Source organism: Bos taurus, chromosome 3 (genome assembly GCF_002263795.3).
Source record: "Bos taurus isolate L1 Dominette 01449 registration number 42190680 breed Hereford chromosome 3, ARS-UCD2.0, whole genome shotgun sequence".
In the NCBI taxonomy this organism is placed as follows: domain Eukaryota; kingdom Metazoa; phylum Chordata; class Mammalia; order Artiodactyla; family Bovidae; genus Bos; species Bos taurus.
The window spans coordinates 7,808,808-7,834,431 of record NC_037330.1 but is presented as its reverse complement, the minus strand read 5'-3'; the positions used below and the strand labels follow the sequence as shown (position 1 = coordinate 7,834,431).

At 37.0% G+C, this 25,624-nt stretch overlaps 1 protein-coding gene across 1 annotated transcript in view; it reads left to right on the top strand.

Moving 5' to 3' along the window:
- The window catches only part of ATF6 (activating transcription factor 6), a 233,987-nt gene that overhangs the window by 11,653 nt on the left and 196,710 nt on the right, over positions 1-25,624 (top strand). Inside the window, exons 2-7 of the mRNA XM_024989876.2 lie at positions 1,221-1,297; positions 4,689-4,776; positions 6,801-6,901; positions 13,955-14,084; positions 14,689-14,892; positions 21,601-21,821. Coding sequence (XP_024845644.1) covers positions 1,221-1,297; positions 4,689-4,776; positions 6,801-6,901; positions 13,955-14,084; positions 14,689-14,892; positions 21,601-21,821 — 821 coding nt within the window. The remainder of the gene's footprint in view (positions 1-1,220; positions 1,298-4,688; positions 4,777-6,800; positions 6,902-13,954; positions 14,085-14,688; positions 14,893-21,600; positions 21,822-25,624) is intronic.

The following is a 25,624-nucleotide window of genomic DNA, read 5'->3' as shown; positions in this document are numbered from 1 at the left end:
CAGCAGATAAAGAACTCTTTCAAGGAGTTTTAGCCTGTGTATAAGGTACATAGTCACAGTTAGCTACTTATATGGGTTTTTTGTTCTGTTTTGCTGGACAGCTGAGTTTAAGGTAGTCCTTTTCTGAGAGTTATATGAATAACCTTTCATTATCACTGCACACAACGTATTTTGCTAGGTCCTATTTTGTTTTAGGTTGCTGAAATGTTTCTCCCACTGGCCTAGTCAAGGCTCGACTGGGAGTGCAATTCCTATATGTGTGGAGTAAGGAACCACCAGAGCACATTTCAGTGGCACGATGGTAGGGAGTACAGAGGCCAACTTAGGCTGGCAGACTCTTCAAAGCACTTGAAGTTCTTAAGATGTTAGAGAAAATAGATACTTTACAGATTGTACAGTAATCAGCCTTGTTTGCCTTATCAGCACCTTGACATTCTGTATTCATGTTTCTGGATTTATAATGCAGTCTCATTAGGAAATTTGAACATTGTTAGATTCGCTGAAATAAATTCAGTGATTTAGGTAAGTTCTTTATTGTTTGGATAGAAAATTGGTTGTACCTTTAAGGCATGGATGGTAAATACCTGATACCTGTCCTGTCATCACTGCTGATCAACTGTGTCACCTTTTCTGTGCTGAGTCCAGATGAAGCCTCAGATTTTGTGTTAATAATGTTCCAGAAAGTCACTATCAATTAGTCCAACGTGACATGGCAGGACATTTTTTAATCCTTGGTATAATGGTTTGCCGCTGCTGCTGCTGCATTGCTTTAGTTGTGTCCGACTCTGTGCGACCCCATAGACGGCAGCCCACCAGGCTTCCCCGTCCCTGGGATTCTCCAGGCAAGAACACTGGAGTGGGTTGCCATTGCCTTCTCCAATGCATGAAAGTGAAAAGTCAGAGTGAAGTTGCTCAGTCGTGTCCGACTCTAGCGACCCCGTGGACTGTAGCCTACCAGGCTCCTCCGTCCATGGGATTTTCCAGACAAAAGTACTGGAGTAGGGTGCCATTGCCTTCTCCGATAATAGTTTAGTTCACAAGATAAAAAGTATGTGGAAAATAATACATGTGTGAGAAATCAGCTTTGCATCGGCTGTCATTCACACTGCTAGAATGGCTAATGAGAAACTCTAATAGAGTTGGCATAAGGACACAGCAGTTATCCTCTAGTCAAAACACTGGATTAACAGGAAATACCTATTGTTTTCTTTTGTCTCAAGATTCTGCCCTGTTTGCTGAACTTGGCTATTTCACAGACACTGATGACCTGCAATTGGATGCAGCAAATGAGACTTATGTAAGTATTTATTAGGGGAGAAGTGTTGAATAATGTGATATTTAATCTTTAACTATTGCAAGAAGATTTTAGAATAACACCTTTAGGCTGGTTATTTAAGTTTAAATAACTTTCAGGGTTAAAAATGAAAGTTAGTTGCCATTTTGTTTTCAGTGAATGTATGATTGCAGAAATTGCTCTGGTCTTAGTGTGTAGAAGACATGTATTCTAAGTCTGCCTTGGCCCCAGGAGTGGGTAACCTTAGAGAAGTTACTTAACTCCCTACCTCTTGGTTTTTACACATATTTTGCTGCAAAGGGAAACAATGTGATGTTAAGGGATATATGTGAGTCATGGCTCTAGTTAAGAGAACTTACCGGGCATCCCAGGTGGCTCAGTGGTAAAGAATCTGCCTGCCAATGCAGAAGACATAGGTTTGATCCCTGGTCTGGGAAGATCCCACATGCCATGGAGCAGCTAAGCCCAAGCACCACATCTACTGAGCCTGTGCCCTAGAGCTCAGGAGCTGCGGCTATGGATCCCACAGGCCACAGCTGTTGAAGCCTGTGGGCACTAGAGCTGATGCTCTGAAACAAGAGAAGCCACTGCAGTGAGAAGTCTGCATACTTCAACTAGAGAATGTCTCCCTCTCACCACAACTAGAGAAAAGCAACGAAGATCCAGCACCACACCCCCACCCCAAAAAGTAGTAAATTATAAAACTTTTTTTTTAGAAAGAGAACTTAACCAACTTCCTTTTTTAAAGTTAAGTATCCGTAGTGTCGAAAGCTCTGAAACTTAGAAATGTCCTTCCTTTTTGCCTTTGAGTAGCTGGAAGTATGCATAAAAGTTATTATAGTACTTTTGATTCCTCAAAAGTAGCTTAGATTTTTCTTTCTTTTTTCCTTTTCTGGGTCAGTATATGTGAAGCTGTTTGGCCTGAACTCTTATTTTGCTTTCTTCTTTAACGGATGAGGTGCTGTTTGACTTGGGAAGTAGTTCAAGTGAACAGAGTGATTTTATATGTACATCAATCAGGTTGAATATTTATCACTTGGTGAGTTTGACATTTCTCAAAGAATAATTTAGCAGTTGTTTTACCATGAATCAATAGAGAGTGGAACACATGTTTTTTAAAATCAATTCATGAGATTTGTTGTTGTTGTCTTAAACAATAGTCTTTATGTTTACACAAAGTAGTACAAAGTGAGGCATTTCCTCAAAGGGTGACTTGGAGCTAGAAAATCCATCCTAAGCATGAAAGTGTGAATATTAGTTGGTAAGTTGTGTTCAACTCTTTGCAACCCCATGGACTGTAGCCTGCTCAGGCTCCTCTGTCTATAGGATTTCCCAGGCAAGAATAGTGGGGGTGGGGGGTGGTGTTTAGTCACTAAGTTGTGTCCGACTCTTGCGACCCCATGGACTGTAGCCTACCAGGTTCCTCTGTCCATGGGATTCTCCAGGCAAGAATACCAGAATGAGTTGCCATTTCCTTCTCTAGGGGATCTTCTCGACCTAGGAATTGAACCTGGGTCTCCTGCTACGAGGGAAGCCCATGCTGGAGTGGGTTGCTAATTCCTTCTCCAAATGCATAAGATTTTATGGTTTCGTTTACTCTATGAGATGCTTTATAATGTTGTCTATAATTAAGTTGGGTTTTAATATTGACTGGTTGTTTAAGCAACTAATGTTATTTTCATAACCTCCAGAGCCTAGTCTTCAAGAAACAATATATTATATTTGAAAGGTTCAGGGAAATATGATTCTGACTTTATAACTAACATTCTGTTATCTCAAAGAAGTCATTCAGTCTTTCAGTTTCTTAGTTTTTCTGGTATAAAATAAGAGATTGGATTAAATCATCTTAGAGGGCCCTTTGCAGTTGTATAACCATCATTCTTCTACATGGCAGTACAGTTTCTCTTGAGAAGTTGTTGAGGAAGCAGAGTATATAAGTATCAGCATGTTTTGCTTTACAATAAAATGGGCCTGTGAAATTTCCAACCAGATAAAATTCTTATGCTGTAAAAGGTATTTGACTTTTTTGGCTGAAGATTGAGTATGAAGCATCCCTGAAGTAGGTCACGCCACTATTGAGCATGTTACAAAGGATTGCTAGTAATCAGCCAAATATTGCTCAATTTACTTGGACTACGAAAGTTTAAAGATTTTTCATTGCTGAAAGTATGAGGCTGTTTAATTTTTTATGTATAGATTCAAATTTGAGGAAAAAGCAAAGGAGATTGATTTAAAAGTTGTTTCTTTCATAATTTCAGTAGTTTTTTCTTTTTTCTGTGTGCAGTTTCATGTGTTCTCTTAAGTAACTTACACTAATATTTTCTCAGTTTAGGGCAAATATAAGATAAGAAAAATTTCCCTTCTTCTGTTACAGTCTCAATAAAAAATAAACCAAATAATAGACATTTGGAAGGATAATATTCTAGAAATTATTACTAGTGGTTGTTAATAATTACTAGATTAATCTTTCCTTTTTGCCTGAGGGTTACTTTCTTTTTTGTTGCTGTTTTATTATTTGTCACATTAAGTTAATACCGACTACCTTTTGACTTGTTGTACTGTTTTTATATTAAGTTTCCTTTGTTCTTATCTCTGTGACTTCAGACATTTAAAATAGTAGTGATACTGTCTTAAGTGATATGAGGGTTCTGAAATCATGTGGTTATTCTATATTATTATATATGGTAGAAAATGGTTATGACCCAGAATACACTTATATTTACATTAAAAAAAATTGTCACCTAAATGACAAGAAGCTAAGAGCTCCTCTAAAAGGTTTATTGACCCCTATTTGAGAAACTTGGTGTTATCTTCTAGGATTAAAAAAAATTTAGAAATTTGAAAACTATAGACCAGTAAAAAAGATAAAATTGCCCTCCTCCTGTGGATCTCTTCCTTCTCCCATAACCATTTTAATATTTGGTATATCTGAAGGTTCAGTTAGTCTCTTTATGATTCCTGAATGTCTTTTGGATACATCTGTATTCTTTCCATTGCAGATAGAGATGATTTTATAAGTAGGCATTTGCTTTGACTTTTTTCCCTTTAGTGACAGTGGGAAAACTTATTATACTGGATCTCCTTTATGACAAAACATATATTTTGTGTTAATATCTTGTAATAGTGTCTCTTCATTGAAAAGAATGAGACCAACTGAATCTTTCTGATAGATGTTGACTCCATTACCTCCTTCCTAGTTATTACTACTGTGCTTAGAGTAAATTGGTTTATCTCTAAGGTATCTAAGATATATTCTCAAGATGAATTGATTAACTTAGAAAATTATTTTTTCTAATTTGGGTAATAGTTATTTTTGACAAGTTGTTTCTGTTAGTTTGGTTTCTGGATGTATATATTTTAATCTGATATTCTTTTGCTGATTTGAAATCTACAGGAAAGTAATTTTGATAATCTTGATTTTGACTTGGATTTGATGCCTTGGGAGACAGGCATTTGGGACGTCAACAACCAATTCTGTACAGGTAATGATGTATTTCATTGATAAAAACTTTAAATGGATCCGTATTATTTTATGGTTTGGTAATAGTCAAAATTAGGTGGGGTTATTGGTCTACTTTTATTTGTTAAAAAATTCCAGGGACTACATTCTACTTCTGGTATGGCCAGGCATACATAAATTTCTTGCCAAAATAGATATAAAGAATTTCAGAGTTATGGCAGAGTCACATAATGAATGAAAATTTTATAATTCAGAAATATCGATTTTGAATTATATGTAATACTCTAAGAGATTATATGTAATACTGTAATATTTAATATTTGAATTAAATGTAATACTGTAAGAGATTAACCTCTCTGAGAATTAAACAGGATTTAGCGAATCAAAGGGAAGAGACTTGGATTATCAGAACCTAGGGCCTTAGTGTAGCTGTCTCATGTAGACCCTTCTGAGGAGGAGCCACTACCTGGACGATGCCAATATCTGTAAGGGGCCACTGAACTGGGTTTTGGGTGTGCTGAAAAAAACTAGAACCTAAAGCAAACTGTCCCTTCTGGGATAAAGCTGATGGAAGGATGAAAAAAAAATCCCTTCTCCCCCATTCTACCGTAAGAAACATCCTTCTAGAATCCCCTATTGACAGGACCTAAAAGGAAGCCAGCTGGGACTTGTATTAATTTTCATCACAGACTATAGGAGGTGAACATGGAGCTGAGTAACAGTGGGTAATTAACCAGCACATTTCCCCATCTAAGTTACAGCCCTCCCCCTCTGTTGTAATTCCTATTCCCCTTCCTTTTATATATTAGTATATCTCACTCAATTCCTTTCTTTCCTCATAGAATATGGACTACACAGGGTCAGTGTTCTCATTACTATTATGTAACAAACTTCTCTAAAACGTAGTGGCTTAGAACAACAACCATTTTATTAGGCTCCCAGAATCTATGGGTTAGGAATTTGGACAGGATACATCAGGAATTTCTTGTCTCTGCTCCATGGTGTCCAGACATCATCTGGGAAGATTTGGAGGTTAGGGTAGCCTGACATCTGGGGGCTCGGACTACCTTAAGGCTTCTTCCCTCACATGTCTGATGCCTGATCTGAAATGATGTGAAGATTTGAACTGCCAGTGTGAGAGCTGACCATCATCTTTCTAAATGTCCTGGCTTCCTCAAAACCTGGCAGTCTCGTGGTAATCAGGATTCAAGGGCTCAAATGTGAGTCTTTCAGCTACCTAATGTAACCCAGACTTGGGATTCACATATCGTTACTCCCATACTCTGTTGATTTAGGAAGTCATAGGCTCACCTAGATTCAAATAGAAGAGAATATAATCACTGCTTCTTGATGGAGAAGTGGCAGGATCACAGTACAGATCATGAGACACGGCAGGTATTTTGCTCCTAACTTTGGAGAACACAGTCTGGCACAGATTCTTCTCTCCTTCCTTCCTACCCTGTTAGAAATTTGGCACTGAGGAACACTGCTGGGCTGAAGTTGATCAACACATTTAAAAAAATAGTTCAAAAGATAGGAACATTTTTGTATTGTAATTTTATTGTCAAAAATGCTTTCCACAAAAATTCTTCCCTGTTTCTTATGTTTTAAAATTATTTTGGGGGAAAATCTATAATTTTTTGCATATGGCATAATATTCAAAAGATACGAAAAGTCTATAGAGTAGAAAAATGTCTCCTTTGGCTTTTGTCCCTCAGCCAGCAAGTTCTGCTTCCTAGAGACAAGCACTGTGACCAATTTCTTAAGTTTATCTTTTAAGAGAATTAGTGCAGATGTTAGTAATAGTATGTGTATATGTATTTATATGTATATATACACATATAAACATACATATAAATTTATTACACAGATGGAAGCATATTGGATATACTATTTTCTGCATCTTGAATTTTCACTTGATGATATATTTTGGTGACCTTAGCTTCTATATCTGAATTTTGAGAGTAGATTTAACCTTTTTTCTTATTTATTCTGAGTTTATATTGTCCAGTGGGAAAATTTTTGCTTCTCCTTTTCCAATTAAAGATATTAAGACAGAACCTCAGCCACTTTCGCCAGCCTCCTCAAGTTGTTCAATCTCATCTCCTCAATCAGTGGACTCTTACTCATCAACTCAGCATGTTCCTGTAAGTAACTAGTCTTTTACAATGATTTTGGTTATAGTGGTATCTGGGAAATATGTATATGGGGAAGGAAGTTAACTTTTATTAAGTGCTAATATAAATCTTACCTCTTTTAATCCTGAGGAAGGACCTTGAGGGAGTTAGAAAGTTATTAGTCTCTTTGATTTTGCCACCCTTCCCTTATGATCTTGTTTTTATAATTTCGTTGCTTCATTTGTTTCATTGTACTTTACCAGTATCCAGTATTTTTTTGTTTATCAAGCTTACTCTGTCTTTATCAAGTCTTTTCTCTGTGCTACACTCTTTCCTCCCTATTAGGATATATGTTCTTGGAGGACATGGTCTTTGTGTGACTCCTTAGCCATAAAACCTAGAATGGTCTCCTTAGTTCAGGAATGCCTAGCACTATCTTTTGAATGAGTTAGTAAGGTTTTTTACAAAACCTTAAACATGCTTCTGCTCTTCATCTAGGAAAAAAATTCTTGAGGGCAGGAAAAGAAAATACCAAAAGACTTAGGCATTTTTTGGAAAGGAAAAAGGAAAAAAATATAAGAAGAAAATTTAAATTAATGTTTCAATATATTATATCTGATGTAAATTGAGGTATTTCATTCTGGTGTGGTTTACATGTAGCAGTTACTAAATCCTGATGATTTTATCTGCTTAGTATCTCTAGGATTCATCTTCTCCACCCTGCCAGACTATCATCACCTCTTCTGGATTAAGGCAATAGAATTTTGACTGGTCTCTCTGCCTCCTAATTCCCCAGACCTTTCTTAGCAGAGGAATCTTCAAAGAGAAATCTTTAAAAATCACAGGTTTGATTGTGTCAGTTTTTTGCTTAAAACCTTCCCAACCATTACAAGGACAAAATCCAAATGGCTAGTGTATCAGGCCCTCCATGACATGGCCCCTGCTTACCTTCCAGTCTTCTTTCTCACTGTCCTTCCTACCCCTGCCTTCTCACTGCTCTTGGCTTTACCTCCAGGAGCTCCTGTGTGCTCCAGTCTGTGAACAACTGCCCCAAGAGCTGTGTGAGACACCACCAGTGAACACGGGCAGTGAGACCTCTGCTTCTACCATTTTAGATTTTTGGACATGCTCTTCCTTCTAGCTGAAATAGCCTTTTTTTCCCTTCCCTTGGAAGAAGGTAGCATGTTACATCCCTGTTCTTCACTTTGTTTATTTAACTTAGTGGTATATATCCTGGAGGAAACTACAGTTTCAGGTTATAGATTCTTTCTTATTCCTTTTTATGGCTTTACAGTGTTCTGGTGTGTGGTTATATCATACTTTGTTCAATGATTTCTGTATTGATGGACATATGTATTGTTTTCAGTCTTTTCTGAACTCAAACACTGTTGTAATAAATAACTATATACATAAGACACTTCATATTTTTGCCAGGATATCTTGGGGATATACTCCTAAAGAGAGACTGCTGAGATCAAGGTGATTTTTAATGTTACTGTTTATTGCTGAATTTCCCTCCAAAGGGTTGTACAGTTGTGTATTCTGACCAGGCAGTATGTGAGAGAGCCAGTTTTCCCTTTATTGCTACATAGTGTTAACTTGTTTTATTTTCTATTCTCTTATTATAAGTATGGTTGGACATCTTTTGGTATATTTCATATGTATAATGCCTATTTGCATTTCTTTTTATGAACTGTCAAATTTTTGTCCATTTTTCTATTGGATTGTATTGGTCTTTTTCCCTTCAATTTTTAAAGTGTTTTATAACATATTAGAATTATTAGTGCTTCAGTTCAGTTCAGTTCAGTTGCTCAGTCGTGTCCGACTCTTTGCAACCCCATGAATCGCAGCACACCAGGCCTCCCTGTCCATCACCAACTCCCGGAGTTCACTCAGACTCACGTCTATCGAGTCGGTGATGCCATCCAGCCATCTCATCCTCTGCCGTCCCCCTCTCCTCCTGCCCCCAATCCCTCCCAGCATCAGAGTCTTTTCCAATGAGTCAACTCTTCGCATGAGGTGGCCAAAGTACTGGAGTTTCAGCTTTAGCATCATTCCTTCCAAAGAAATCCCAGGGCTGATCTCCTTCAGAATGGACTGGTTGGATCTCCTTGCAGTCCAAGGGACTCTCAAGAGTCTTCTCCAACACCACCCTTCAAAAGTATCAATTCTTTGGCGCTCAGCCTTCTTCACAGTCCAAGTCTCACATCCGTACATAACCACTGGAAAAACCATAGCCTTAACTAGACAGACCTTTGTTGGCAAAGTAATGTCTCTGCTTTTGAATATGCTATCTAGGTTGGTCATAACTTTCCTTCCAAGGAGTAAGCGTCTTTTAATTTCATGGCTGCAGTCACCATCTGCAGTGATTTTGGAGCCCCAAAAAATAAAGATTAGTGCTTAGGTTGTGAAATAAGTTACAAGTGTTTTCTTCTCTAATTTGTCACTTTCTATAAGCTTTATTTCTGGTGTTTACTTTCTCTAGGGATACTTTTCTCCATAGCTGAATGACCAATCTTCTATTGCTTTTGTTGTTGTTGTTACTCAAAGGAGGGTTTTAACTGCTCAGAAGTTATAATATTTATATTCTTGTCTTCTTGGATGTGTGTATATATAGATAGATAGATGTGTGTGTGTGTATATACACACATATAGATAGATATATAGCTATGTAGATAGACAGATGAGAGAGAGAGAGTTTGGAAAAACCTCAAACTTACAGAAATGTTATGAGTACATTACAAAGAACTTTTTCACCCTGAATCATTTGAGACTAAATTGCCAACCTGATGCCTTGTCACCCCTAGATACTCCAATGTCTACTTCCTACAAGTAAGGATATGTCTTTTAGTCATAATACAGCTTAAAATCAAGAAATAAATGTTTATACCTTATGGTTATCTGATCCTCAGCTCTCATTTAGATTGTACCAGTTGTTCTAGAGGTATCCTGTAGAGAGCAAAAGGAGCTAGTTTGGAATCATACATTGCATTTGGTTGTCCTGTCTCTTTAATCTCCTTCAGTTGAAATAGTTCATTCTTCCTTGACTTTCATGACTTGTCACTTTTGGAGATTAAAGACTAGTTATTTTATAGAATGTCTTCTGGTTGGGTTTGCCTGGTGTTTCCTCAGGGTGAGATTCAGTTTTGTGGCAGGAATATCACAGAAGTGATGCTGTGTCTGTCTCATTTACTTTGGATGCTGTTGCATGCTGTTTTCATTTGTCCTGTTACTGATGAGGTTTACTTTGTTCATTTGATTAAGGTGGTATCTTCCAGGCTATTCTACTGTGAAGTTGCCCATCTCCCTTTGCCATAAATGGGTATTTTATGAGAAGGTACTTTAAAACTATGTAAAAATATCCTGTTTCTCATCAAACTTTAAATTCATTCATTTCTTTGTTTATATCAGTATGGACTCATGGTTTCCTAGTTTATTCAACAGATTTAGTTCAGTTCAGTTGCTCAGTTGTGTCCCACTCTTTGCGATTCCGTGAACCGCAGCACGCCAGGCCTTCCTGTCCATCACCAACTCCCAGAGTTCACCCAAACCCATGTCCATTGAGTTGGTGATGCCATCCAGCCATCTCATCCTCTGTCATCCCCTTCTCCTCCTGCCCTCAATCTTTCCCAGCATCAGGGTCTTTTCCAGTGAGTCAGCTCTTCATATCAGGTAGCCAAAGTATTGGAGTTTTAGCTTCAGCATCAGTCCTTCCAAAGGACACCCAGGACTGATTTCCTTTAGGATGGACTGGTTGGATCTCCTTGCAGTTAAAGGGACTCTCAAGAGTCTTCTCCAACACCACAGTTCAAAGGCATCAATTTTTCTGTGCTCAGCCTTCCTTATAGTCCAACTCTCACATCCATACGTGACCACTGGAAAAACATCGCCTTGACTAGATGGACCTTTGTTGGCAAACTAATGTCTCTGCTTTTTAATATGCTGTCTAGGTTGGTCAAAACTTTCCTTCCAAGGAGTAAGCGTCTTTTAATTTCGTGGCTCCAATCACCATCTGCAGTGATTTTGGACCCCAGAAAAATAAAGTCAGCCACTGTTTCCACTGTTTCCCCATCTATTTGCCATGAAGTGATGGGACTGGATGCCATGACGTTAGTTTTCTGAATATTGAACTTTAAGCCAACTTTTTCACTCTCCTCTTTCACTTTCATCAAGAGACTCTTTAGTTCTTCTTCGCTTTCTGCCATAAGGGTGGTGTCATCTGCCTGTCTGAGGTTATTGATATTTCTCCCGGCAATCTTGATTCCAGCTTGTGCTTCTTCCAGCCCAGCGTTTCTCATGATGTACTCTGCATATAAGTTAAATAAGCAGGGTGACAATATACAGCCTTGATGTACTCCTTTTCCTTATTTGGAACCAGTATGTTGTTCCATGTCCAGTTCTAACTCTTGCTTCCTGACCTGCATACAGATTTCTCAAGAGGCAGGTCAGGTAGTTTGGTAATCCCATCTCTTTAAGAATTTTCTACAGTTTACTGTGATCCACACAGTCAAAGGCTTTGGCGTAGTCAATAGATTATAGCTCATTATTTTATTTATTCTGATTCTTATGTTGTCCTGGATTTTGCCAGTGCTGGTCCCTTCACACTGACTCCTGTGTTCTGGGCTTTGACACCCTACCTCAGGCTGATGCAATATGGATACAATCATTACCTTACTCTGACTCCCTGGGCTTGGCTGCCTGCCCTTACTTGCTTCGCTTGGACTCTGACACTCCCGCAGGCTGCCTCTCTGTGTCCGTGCTTGTCTTGCACTGTGCCCCATCTAGTGGCTTTAGGATCAAATTATTCAGGAAGTAATAGTTTCTAAGTGACTTGTTAATATATATATTTCCTAAGGTTTTAGTTTTAATTTTCAAATCTGATCCATTTGGAGTAATCCTGGTTTATGATGTAAGATACAAATCCAAGTTTTTTTGTTTTCCTCAATGACTATCAGAAGGACTATTCCAGTACCATTTATTAAAGTTCCTTTTTTTTTTCTCACTGATTTCAGTTTTGTGTATGTGTTTTAAACTTACGTAAATGGTATTATATTAGATCTCTTTATTTCTTACTGTAAAAAATTAGCACAGTGTTTTTAAGACCCGTTCATATTGCTCTGTCTGCATCAGTTTGTTGAATGTAACTGCCTAACCCTTCACCTGCATCACAGTGAACATTGTCAAAGATGTCGCCTAGTAGGCCTAAGAGCTGACCTTCATATGAAGTGTTAAGGACAAATCTAGTTTTAATTTTCACTGTATAAATGAACTAGTTTTCCCAGTTGTATTGCCTTTGTAATCATCTTGTTAAAGAATATTATATGTTTCTCTGTTACTAAGGGTTTCTTTTTTGTCTCTCAGTTAAGCTTTATCATTTTCTTCATATAGACCTTATACATTCTTTAAAAATTAATTCCTAGGTATATCATAATTGCTATTACTATTATGAATGAACTATTTTTATTATATTGTCTAAGTGATTATTAGTACATTTTTATAGTGAACATTTTTTTGTTGGTTCTTAAATGTGTTCTAAGTAGATAGCACATCATCTTGCAAAACAAAGGCACTTCTGTCTCTATTTTAATATTTGTTCCTTTTATTTTAGTTTCTGCTATAATTATGTTTTGTAGAATTACAGAAAAAGCAATTATTTCTTTCTTGTCCCAACTTTAATGGCAAAGTATTAGTATTTTACCATTAAGTATGACTTCGGCTATCCAATGATGCCTAGCTTTTTTTTTTAAGTGTTAAATCATCCTTCCAGTTCTTATTTTCTAGGACTTTTATGAAGAATCTTTGCAGAGTTTTATTAAATGCCTTTTAAGCATCTAAGGCCATAAAGATAATCATTTCCTCCTATATTATCTCTTACTGTTCCCCCCCCCCCCGCCCCCACACACAAATGTATTATTATTCAATACACTATAAGGTTCATGCAGTCCTGGGTTTTGGCTACATGGTGATAGGTGTTAGGGATGGATGAATGAAGCAGTTCTCGTCCTCACCAGCATGACTGAGAGTGACCATTTCTGCCACATGCTCTTTCAGGTTATTTTAACTTTTCGTATCTGATGATTAAAAAGAAAGATTTTCTTTTAAATTTGCCTTTGGCTACCATTTGCATTTCCTTTTCAGTGAAATGATGACTCCTGTCCTTTGTTCATTTTAGGCAAATATTTTCTCTTAATATATATCTTTTAACTTTGTTTATGGCCTGTTTTTTATTATAAAATAATTATTATTCAAATCTGTTTTTTCTTCCTCTATGGCTTCTGGATTTTTGACTTAAGGGGGCCTACGTTATGCTAAGAGCAAACAAGTATTCTTTTAACTCTTCTTTCAGTGATCTTGTAGATTCTTTTGAAGATGATATGATGTATGTATGTAAATGTATATGCCTATTTATTTATTATACATAACATCTTTCTTTCTTGGAATTGAAATGCTACTTTATCCTATGTTAAGTTTCTTTATTTTAGCAAAATGAGACAGATCCACTGAATATTGAATTTTGGAAAATATTAATATTTGTATATCTCTGCATTATTAATTTACCCATTAAATAAAATAGCCCTGCTCCTTTCAGGATTTTTCTTTCAAACATTAGGGACAAAGGTAGTTTTAATAAATAGAAAAGGATGAAAATAGTAAGAATTATTTGTTTTTGAAATTCCTGTAAGTCTGAATAAGAGATGGTAGGGAAAAGATATTAGCATTTTACCTGTAAATCTATAATGATACTAAATGTTTGTATGGCTAGGAATCAAGTAAAACATAAAGTTTGTGGGAGAAAATGTAGAAGCAGATCGAATCAGTGATCGTATCTTTAATATAAGAGGGTTAAATAGACATACTTCGCTTTTAGTTACTTTTACTTTTGTATTGATGGATAATGTTGATTTATCCATCATCTCTTAGTGCTTACTGTGTAGATATAGTTGTAATATATCACACCTTTGACTTGAAATTATCTTGAAGTGTTTCTGTTTATGCATGGATCTTGCCTCTCTTTCTAAGCCATTTTCTGCTCAAGGATACTGTTCTTCTGCATGAATTTATTTGTGTTGTATTTTACTGCAGGAGGAGTTGGATTTGTCTTCTACTTCTCAGATGTCTCCTCTTTCCTTATATGGTGAAAGCTCCAACAACCCCTCCTCAGCAGAGCCACTGAAGGAAGACAAGCCCATCATTGGTCCTAAGAGCAAAACTGGTATTACTCCATCTGCTAGCTTCTGTTATTTCTATTGTAGACTGAGAGTAAGCTCCATATCTTAAAGGAAAATGTTGGATTAAGTGTATGTTTATTAAGCTAGCTTGCTGTTTTTAAACTAGTGGACCTATATCCTTTGTTGTGAACGTTAATGTGAAGAGGAAAGGGAAAAAATGATCTTCTTTGGTTGTCTCTGTCTTTATAGGTGAATGATGCCCTGAAATAGATTTAGGGCCCCATCTTCAGGAGAAATTTCCAAGTTTCACCTATAAGAAGTTGAATGTGAGGCCCATCTGCCTGTGGCATTTGTTAACCTCATTCACCTCAATGCTTTATTCAGTGATTTTAGCTGTTTTTCTTTACTGGTTCCTGTGTCCCCTTTGCAAAGCTGTAGCTTGGTCAGAAGGGAAGACCTCAGATTGAGGACTCTTCTTCAGTCCACTTAAGATAAAATTCTGTTTTTCAGTACATTAAACTATGCTTAAACTTCAGTTAAGGGTAGTCAGAGGTTAAGATAATGTGTAGAGAAAGGTGTATAATAGAATCTGCTTTCTTGGATTTGCTTAATTGCACTTAAATAATTTGTGGTTTGGTTTTTCTCCAGAAAATGGACTGACTCCAAAGAAAAAAATTCAGATAAATTCGAAACCTTCAATTCAGCCCAAGCCTTTATTACTTCCAGCAGCACCCAAGACTCAAACAAACCCCAGCGTTCCAGCAAAAACAATCATTATTCAGACACTACCAACACTTATGCCATTGGCAAAGCAGCAGCCAATTATCAGTATACATCCTGCACCTACTAAAGGTACCTGAATGGAATCTGATGTTCTGTATGTTTAATTGGAGGACTCTGAGGCATGGGTCATATGACTTGTTTTAATTCAGGGTATAATTTCTGAGCATATGTTGGGTGTGTGTGTCAAGAATGTCCTTGGCTCTGAGGAGGTTATAGAGAGATGGTTAATAGGTGGTTCCTGTCCTAACAAGGGAGGTAGCTATCCAGATCAATTATATCTGATACTTCTTTTTTCTCACAGTTTTAGTGAAAACAGCCTCTAAGGCTTGTAATTTTGTAGGGAAGAAGAAAATCTGGGAAACTTTCTTGATGCTATTGTATTCTGAGATTTTTGTATTTATGAATTTTTTTTGTTTTTAGGGAGAGGTTAGTATTTAAAATACAGTGGTCCATTTCAGGTCTAATAGGTGTGGTTTGACAATAGAATCAGACTCTTAAATCTCCTAGTAGTAGGAAGCATTGTTTAATAAACATGAGCTTATACAGGGCATTAAATACCTGAACCTCTGACTTCAAGCCATTAAGAATGTGTGTTTCTATATTTCATCCACTAGATGGCCTCGTATAGTTGATTCTATAAGAAGTTGAGGTCTATATTAAAAGAAGTTCAAGTCTGAGGATTTGGTACTGTTCACATATAGGAATATGTATATAGTTGTCACATATATGACCAACCTAGACAGCATATTAAAAACAGAGACATTACTTTGCCAAAAAGGTCTATCTAGTCAAAGCTGTGGTTTTTCCAGTAGTCATGTATGGATGTGAGAGTTGTACCATAAAGAAAGCTGAGCACCAAAGAATTAATGCTTTTGAACTGTGGGGTTGGAGAAGATTCTTGAGAGTCCCTTCCCTTGGACTGCAAGGAGATCCAACCAGTCCATCCTAAAGGAAATCAGTCCTGAATATTCATTGGAATATTCATTGGAAAGACTCATGCTGAAGCTGAAGTTCCAATACTTTGGCCACCTGATAAGAAGAACTGACTCTTTGGAAAAGACCCTGATGCTGGGAAAGATTGAGGGCAGGAGGAGAAGGGGACGACAGAGGATGAGATGGTTGGATGGCATCACTGACTCGATGCACATGAGTTTGAGTAAGCTCTGGGAGTTGGTGATGGACAGGGAGGCCTGGCGTGCTATAGTCCATGGGGTCGTAAAGAGTCAGACAAATGACTGAGTGACTGAACTGACTGAACATACAGGACTCATTTGCACACAGAGCTCTCTTGGGAAGAGTATTCATCATCCTGCCTATACTGATGTGTGTACACATGGCTAAAGCGAAACTTGTGCAGCATTGTTTCCGTGGATTTATCTTATTGGCACCAAGTAAGACTAGGTATCAATGGGATATGGGTTATAAATAAATACCAGTGTTACGTTTATAACTATTTTCAGTTATAGATTTTTAGCTCATTTCTTTGAAGCATGGTTTTAGTGAGGGCAAGGTCATAAATTTGATTTCTAGGTACTCTATTAACTTTGCTCTATTCCATGGTCATAGACAGTATGGCATTGATAAAAAGAACTAGGTGAAAGACTGGATGGATCCGTGAAAATTCACCAATCCCTTCCAGAAAACCCCAACCAAACAAATCTGAAATACCTGCCCTCTGAAGACAGGGTCAAAATACGGTCTTTTTCATATGAAAAATAGCAGTCCTGTCTAATGGGTATTCTTGGGACCTGTGAATGGATATCATGAACTACTTGAAATAAAATGCAAGATTTAGTGTATATTATTTGTGAATTTTTCTAGGGATAGTCTCCAAAACTTTCATCAGGATCTCAAAAGTGTACATCATCCCAAAGGCTAAGAATTTAAATGTGTGAAGAACTTTATTATAGCTTCCATAAGCTATTAAAACACATACATAAAAGGTAAAAGTTTGACATTAATATGATCAGTATGTAAAGCAAGAGGTGTTCCTAAGAATTTGCTCTTAGTAGACCATTGGCTTCTTGCCTGGAGAATCCCAGGGACGGGGAAGCCTGGTGGGCTGCCATCTCTGGGGTCGCACAGAGTCGGACACGACTGTAGCGACTTGGCAGCAGTAGCAGCAGACCATTGGCTGTGTTTGAATGATAGAAAATCTTACCTATAGCGAGAAGAGAAAACTTCTCTGAGCAGTTTATCAGTTTCAGAGGCCTGAATCATACACTATTCAGAACTTCAGTGCTTTCCCATTATCTGAAAACAGTATTTATTTTGGGGGGAGCATATGCTAATACAGGCCTCGTTACTATTTTTATAGTGTAATCTGGAGAGGTAATTTTGTAATAACATAACAGATTTAAATGTATAACTTCCAGTCTTACATTTATTTGATAATGGGGAGGGAAGAAGAGAAATAGGAAAGGCATTTTACAGTTAATCAATATAAGTATCAGAAGTAAATATTTGTTATTAAAAAAGAAGTAATTTCTTTTTTTGGCTACACTGTGCGGCATGCGAGATTTTTGCTCCCACTCAGGGATCAAACCCTTGCCCCCTGCATTGGAAGTGCAGAGTCTTAACCACTGGACTACCAGGCAAGTCCTGCAAAAAAGAAGTAATTCTTACAGGATTAAGTTCAAATTGTCTGGCTTGGAATGTGAAACTCATCATGGTTTGTCTCCAGTTTAGTTTTCTAACTTTACCTTATAATAATAACTCTCCTTTCTATAAATCTTTGGTTCAACTAATTTGGCTATTGTCCATTACATTTTCTTGTTTTTTCTAGTTTCTTGACATGCTGTTCAGTCTGCCGTAAATAACTGCTGCTTACTTCTACATCTGTGTCCTATACATTCATTAAGATTCTTATGATAGTGCAGGTGAGAGGTGTTGAAACTTAGACTATCAGTGAAGATCCAGGATAGACAGTGGAGATGTTAGAAAGTGTAGAATCACAGGGGTTGGCAGTTAGGTGATGGGAATGGAGGATGGAAAAAGGGCAAGTATCCTCTCTTGGACTTTTTGGGTAGATAGTGGTTCAAATCATTGAAATGGAGGATAAAGGTAAAATAACTTGCTCCAAGTCGTCCTATTAATAGAGGCACAGTCAGAACTTGAGCCCAGATGGTCTGGCTCAGAGTCTGTGTAATTAATTACTATGCTCTATTGCCTCTAAAAGAATGCAGACAAGTGGTCCTTGATCTCACGAATTGACTATCTAATTGGAAAATTATATCAATAGTTAAATAACAGTAACTATGAAAACTAATGAATTAATTATACATGAAATACCCTTACGAAAGTTATTATACATAAAAGATCAAGTGCCAGATACCATTCTAAGTGCTTAACTGTGTCATCTTATTTACTCCTTACATCAACTCTGTGAGGATAGGTGCTTTATTATCATCTTCATTTTATAGATGAGAAAATTAATAAACAGAGAAATTATTTACTCAGTCACACAGCCATACTCTTTCAAACAAAGAAGACATTCAATAAATGTTTGATACAAAGTTTGAAATCTTTGAAGATAATTGAAAACGAAGACACTGACTATCACAATCAGTGAGTCATCCATAGTCAAGTATTCAGCATTGAAACCAGCCATGGTCCATGAAGGGGGATTTGTGTGTAATGCCAAAGAGGATTTTAAGCATGCTGAAATGGATAAACAGTGTTTTGGTATGCCCTTTTTAACTGTTTGCACATGAGGAACAGTAGTAACTTATGTTCAGCTGCTAACTATTTAAGCCCTGAAACAGTTCTTTGCCTTGCGTTTTGTGATCTGGTGAGCATCTAGCACGTCAGATTTAGCAAGCCACCGTGAACACACTGTAATAGAAATGTAGTTGCTTCTCCCCATTTTGTCTTGAACCCAAACATGCCAAGACTATTTAGAGGATCTTTGATTTAGATATTAAATAATTTGAGGTTAGTTGGGCACTCTGGGATGAAAGGGCTTGATGAGCATTTTTGAAAAAAAAGAGGCATCAATGGCCTGGAAGGACTTGGAGCCACATTTGGTATGCAGACCTTGCCTTGATATTGCTTCATCTCCCTTGCTCCATGCTACAGTTCTCTTAGCAAGGAGATGGTGATAACCAGACATGAACACTACAGACTTGGATTATTTTTTGAATCAATTTTAAGAAAATTGATTAAGAAAAGCCATCTGCATGTGTTGTCTGCCAATGCTTTAAATCTGTAATTGGAGCTAAAAGTAGGATTGTTTCCTTGAAATGATTTCACTCTTTACATTTACCACCTTCTCTGACCTTTGGAGTAATCCCCTAAATTCACTGAACATTTTAGTTTTGCGGGGTGGCTCAGAGGGTAAAGCAATGCAGAAGACCTGGGTTCGGTCCCTGGGTCAGGAAGATCCCCTGGAGAAGGAAATGGCAACCCCCTCCAGTACTCTTGCCTGGAAAATCCCATGGATAGAGAAGCCGGGTAGACTACAGTCCATGGGATCACAAAGAGTCGGACACGACTGAGCGACTTCACTTTCACTTTACCATAATTTTTAAACTCAGGAGATGTGGAACACTGCCCCTGATAATGCTCTTTTCAAAGTATTGCTTTAAATCAGTGGTTCTCAACCTGTAGACTGTGGATCCTGGGATATGGATGGTTGAAGTGGCAGTAGCTTTTGGCTTTTTTGTAGGGTATCTGCACATCCATATTTTCTGTTGACTGGATACATAATTTGTTTCATATATCTTTGCACTGATTTTTAAAAATTTTGTGGTTATACTTAGGATAATAAATTCCAGATTCATTTCAAATCACTAGTAAATTCTTACTAAACTTTTCTCATCACATATTTTCTCCATCTACAGAAACTGAAAGGACTGCTGTGATAGTCTTGGGTGACATGATGTTTTTGATATTAAAGAAGGGTCCTTAAATTCGGGGTGGGAACCTTTGGTCTGAGTTTTACATTCTTGACATACATGAGTATGTCTTTCACAGTACCAGATTAACTGTAATAGATCAGTAAGTGTTATTTAAAAAACATTTGGTGATATGCTATTTATTATTATTACTTTTGGTTTTGCAACGTTGCTTGCAGGATCTTAGTTCTCTGACCAGGGACTGAACCTATGTCCTTGGAAGTGAAAGTGCAGAGTCCTAACCACTGAACCACCAGGGAATTCTCTATTTTTATTTGAATATTTGGCTAGAGCAAGTTTATATCTGCTTATGAGTTATTACCATATTTTATATGTTTTTATTTCATAAAGTAAATTATTCCAAGGGAAAATTAGAAGATAAGAATACTTGCTGCTACTGCTACTAAGTCACTTCAGTCGTGTCCGACTCTGTGTGACCCCATAGACGTCAGCCCACCAGGCTCTCCCGCCCCTGGGATTCTCCAGGCAAGAACACCGGAGTGGGTTGCCATTTCCTTCTCCAATGCATGAAAGTGAAAAGTGAAAGTGAAGTTGCTCGGTCGTGTCCAACTCTTAGCGACCCCATGGACTGCAGCCTACCAGGCTCCTCTGTCCATGGGATTTTCCAGGCAAGAGTACTGGAGTGGGGTGCCATTGCCTTCTCTGTAAGAATACTTAGGGATCACTTATACTAAATTGTGTATATGATAAATCTGTGAAATTACTTTTAGGTCTTTCTTACTAATTTATTTACTTTTTAGGGATAAAATACTATTAATTCTAGTATAAGTATGCTTTCAAGGCCTTTTGAGACAGAAAGACTGATTTTATAGAAGTGATTCTTTTTCAAGCTAAGACATGTTCATAACAAACAGGTGTTTGAAGCATTATTTTGATTTTTAGTTTTCTTTGATCCTTTGAAATACTGAGCTGAATTTTACATGGGTCATGCATATTACACTGTCTGAAAGCATAGTATTTTTTTTTCCTTCAAGAAGAGTATAAATATACAATGGGAAATTTTAGTTGCCAGTTACTTTAATACCTTTATTTTGCTAGATAGGCTCAGGCAGCTGTGGATGTTAGGTGAGGCTTTCAACGCCTTATAAAATTGGCCAGATCTGAAAGCAAACACTCAGCAGACAAATAAAAGTTTTACTAGATCAGTATTGGACTAGATCAGTATTGGGAGTTGTATGAGCCTTCTTTAGGTTATGATATTAATTTTCAGAATAGCATAATTTTAAAATAAGGTTAAATGTGAAGATTAAGAAAAGACTTGTAGACTATTTTGGTGGGTAGGGGAGTCAACATTATCTGGTTGTGTTAAATTACAGATCTCTGTTTCCCGTGTTAGCTAAGAATTTATCTCAAGTGGTTTTAACATTTTTGATATTTGTAGACTCAGATTCTTCTGAGTATTGACTTCCTGAATCTCTGTCATATATTTTTGGTGTTGTATGTATTTCTAAATCCCATTAACTTAAAATATATGATTCCGTGCTCAGTATACAAGGTTTGTTCTTTGTAATATGATAAATACTTCTAGCATGCAAAAGTTTCAGAGGTTAATACTTAGGGAAATCTATGTATAACTTAACAGATTTAGTATTTGTTAGTTGAAAAAAAGTGTGGAAATACATTGTTAATCATAACTTCAAAGAGAATGAATTTAAAACATATTTTAAATTCATTAAAAACACAGCAGTGAAAGTCAGCAAGAATGTGTGCTGCTCTTGATTGTGGTTTAATTGGTGGTTTCAAATCGTTTCATGTGGTTTTTACCTATTGTATCTGCAGAAGAGACCTAAGTGCTCAACAGCTTGCCTCTGCTGCAGCAGTTACGCACCCTCTGATTCCTTTTCTTTTTTCTCTACTGCAGGTCAGACCGTGGTGCTCTCCCAGCCTACCGTGGTTCAGCTCCAGGCCCCTGGAGTTCTGCCCTCTCCTCAACCAGTCCTTGCTGTTGCTGGGGCAACCACGCAGCTACCTAATCATGTGGTGAATGTGGTACCAGCCCCTGTGGCAAACAGCCCAGCAAACGGGAAACTTTCTGTGACCAAACCTGTCCTACAAAGTACGATGAAAAATGTGGGTTCTGATGTAAGTTTTGAAGTTGAATGCTTTTTTTAAATGCCTGATTTTAAAAATGAGAACAAAAAAAGGACACTATTTTTGTTTTTTAACGTTTGTTATATTGTGTCAAATGTGCTGAAATTGCACATCCAGTGGAAAATTAAGGTAAGGCTTATTTTGTTAGAATCTAAGTGAAAAGGTTTTAAAAAGTCCAAAGTGGTTTGACTAAGAGAGGTATGCATACCTTCCTCTTCTTTAATTCCTTCTTTTGAACCTTTTCATCGCAATACTTTAGACTGTCACCCCCAACTCAATCATAAAATACTAGTATTTTACAGGATTCTTTCATGTTTCCTGATTGAAATGTTTTTGGCAACGCCCCAGATAAGTCTGTAGACTTCTTTTTGGTCAGAGTTTATATTTAGCTTCTCTCTTAACTTACTGTAGAGTTTTCACCACTGCATAATGATGACTTGCTACTCTTAGGAATTCTGTTTCTTAATGATTATTTAGTTTTTTCCCATCTTTGCAAACCTTCAGAGTTTCTGTTATAGGGACTTTCTGTAATTCGTAAATCACAGAAAGTTTCCCAAGATCTGTCACAGCCTAAAACCAGTTACAGTATTTGCCAGCTAACTCTTGCTTTCTTTAAAAGTGATACAAAATACCTTATGTTGTGTGTTAAACAGTAATTGAACATCACGGGCCTGAAGTTCAATGAAAGTTAAAATCAAGTAATTAGTCTGAAAGTGGATTCTCTAAAATCATGACTGGGAAAGCAAAACAAACCCTGTATCTTTTTTTAAAATAAAAGTGGATATTACCTTTTCTTTAGGTATTGCAAAGTATTTTTAAAATCCTGTGAGTTATGTAACATTGTATATCATACTATTGACAGATCTGTCTACTAGAATTTATTAACTAGCATTTCAGTAGCCATTTCATTGTAGAATTGCTCTACTGTTGCATAAACACAGCCAAGTAATCTCCATCAGCAATATTGTAAAGACCCATAACAAAAGAATATTATCTACTGGAGTAGAACACCGAAATTCTACAGCAATTCCCACAGTTTATATAGGAATTGTGAACAGTGTGTGCCAAGACATGAAGGAGGAACAGTAGTGTTACATGAGAATAGACACATGGTACAGGATTGAGCTCGACTGTTACGTTAGTCTGAGTACTGAAAAAGGTAAGCACACAGTGCTGTAGCTTAAGACACTAATGCATAGAATGTGTTTCGGTTGAAGATGAAACGATGTGAAGCTGAGACTTGTTTTAAGATACTCTATGTGGAGGTGATGAGCACAGAACAGAGGAAACATGATTAGCAAAAAAATGTTGGTACTCATTGAGGGTGGGTGTGTAGTCTTTCTTTCCTTTCTGTGTTTGAGAAGTTTTCTACAATAAGTAAATGAACAATGATACCAAAAATCTAAAAAATATTTCATGATATTTTCAACTAAAAATCATACATCCAACTTTTCAATTAAAAAGTTTTTCACAGGAGAATGAAGTTCACAGGGAAATTCTATTTCATTTCTGGTGATTTGTCTATCCAAATTATGTTTCTTCTTGACTAAGTTTTGGCAGGCCGTATGTTTCTAGAAACTTGTGTGGTTCTAGGTGGTCCAGTTTGTTGGCATATAACTGTTCGTAGTATCCTCTTATGATTTTTGTGTTTCTGTGGTTCCACTTGTTACCTCTCCTCTTTCATTTCTTGCTTTGTCTATCTGAGTTCTCTTTGTTTTCCTCTAGGTGGGTGTGGTCAGAGGCTTGTTGGTTTATCTTTTCAGAAGACCAGCTCTTGTTTTATTGATCTTTTCTGTTGTTTTTGGATCTTTATTTTATATATTTCCTCTCTGATTTTATTATCTCCTTCGTTTTGCTGACTTTGGGTTTTGTCTGTTCTTTTTTTCCTAATTCTTTTAGGTGTCAGGTTAGGTTATCTGAGATTTTTCTTGTGTCTTGAGGAAGGCCTGTATGGCTATGAACTTCCCTTTTAGCACTGTTCTTGCTACATCCCATGGGTTTTAGGAAGCTGTGTTTTCATCTTCACTTGTCTTGAGGGACTTGCTGGTTTCCTCTTTGGTTTCATTGCTGACCCGTTGTTTGTTCAGTGGCTTGTTGTTTGGTTCTTTCCCCTTTTTTCTTACTGTGGTTGATTTCTAGTTTCACACTGTTGTGATCAGAAAAGATGCTTAAAATAATTTCTATTCTGAACAAGGATTTTGAAAATGACCGCTTAAAATTTTCTTTTAATACTTTTTAAATTGTGAATTTGAATATTTTTTCTATAATACTCACAAATAAAACTTGCAATAGAAAATATTCAAAGTTGTCTATAGGTAATTTGTTCAGACATTAAAAATATGTATTTTGAAATATTTTAGACATGAAAAAGATAATGGCTAATTAGAAATTTATAAAAATTGATGTATATGACATCTATATATTTTTTGATTACCAACATTTTTGATTACCAATCATACCTCAGCGAGTACCAACATTTTTTTGCTAATCATGTTTCCTCTGTTCTGTGCTCATCAGCTCCACATAGAGTATTTTAAAGCAAATCTCAGCTTCACATCATTTCATCTTCAATTGAAACACATACTATACATTAGTATCTATTATGCCACAGCACTGTGTGCTTACCTTTTTTAGTACTCAAAATAAACTAACATAATAGTCAAGCTTAATCCTGTACTATATATCTATTTTCATGTAACACTACTGTTCCTCCTTCATGTCTTGGCACACACTGTTTTCAGTGTTAAAAAATCTTAGCATATTTTAGTATACATTCATAGAATTATAACATTCAATCATGGGATGGTCCAGAGGAGTGTAGCTAGGGTGGGGAGACGGTCTAGAAACCATGTCATGGGGAGAAGAATGGTTTAAGGGTTGGTATGATTCAGTCAGCTAAAGAAAAGAAGACTGAAAGTAGAGCCATCTTCTAGAAAATGAAGGTTGTCATGTGGAAAATAGGATAACTGTTCTGGGTTATTCCAGAGGACTCATCTAGAACAGGTGCAGGTAAGTTACAGAAAGTAAAAGTCAAAGTCGCCCAGTCTGTCCAACTCTTTGCCATCCCATGGGTGTACACTCCATGGGATTCTCCAGGCCAGAATACTGGAGTGGGTAGCCAGCCGTTCCTTTATCTTCCCAGCCTAAAGGATCAAACCCAGGTCTCCCACATTGCAGGCGGAGTCTTTACCAGCTGAGCCACCAAGGAAGCCAAAGAATACTTGAGTGGGTAGCCTATCCCTTCTTCAGTGAATCCTCCCGACCCAGGAATCAAACAGGGGTCTCCTGCATTGCAGGCCGATTCTTTACCAGCTGAGCTACAAGGGAAGCCCAAGTTATACAAAAATTTCTTCTAAGAGTCTTTGATGCAGTAATTCTATTTAAAAACAAGAAGAGATCATTGTTTTTCTTCTAGGCTTAATATCTGAATAATGAGCATCTTAATGGTGGCAGTCATCATTGTATGTCACTGACACACATTCTGTAATCTTTATAAACATTTCAGTTAATTATTTGTCAGTCTGTTAACCAGACATCCTTTAGAAGTTCTTTGATGTGAAAGACTATGTCTGTTTTGGTTTTAAACTCTTGGAGTCCTTTGTAAATTTGGTGAATAATGCAGTCAACATTGAAGAACTGGGGGATGTGTGAGATGAGAAAGTATAGAATCAACAAGTATTATTAGCTTTTTTTTAAGCAATAATTATTGACTAGCATTCTTATTATTTTTCAAAATTCAGAATTGACAGTGTTATATAAGAAAGATTCAAGTACTGTATGTCTGGTGCAAGAGA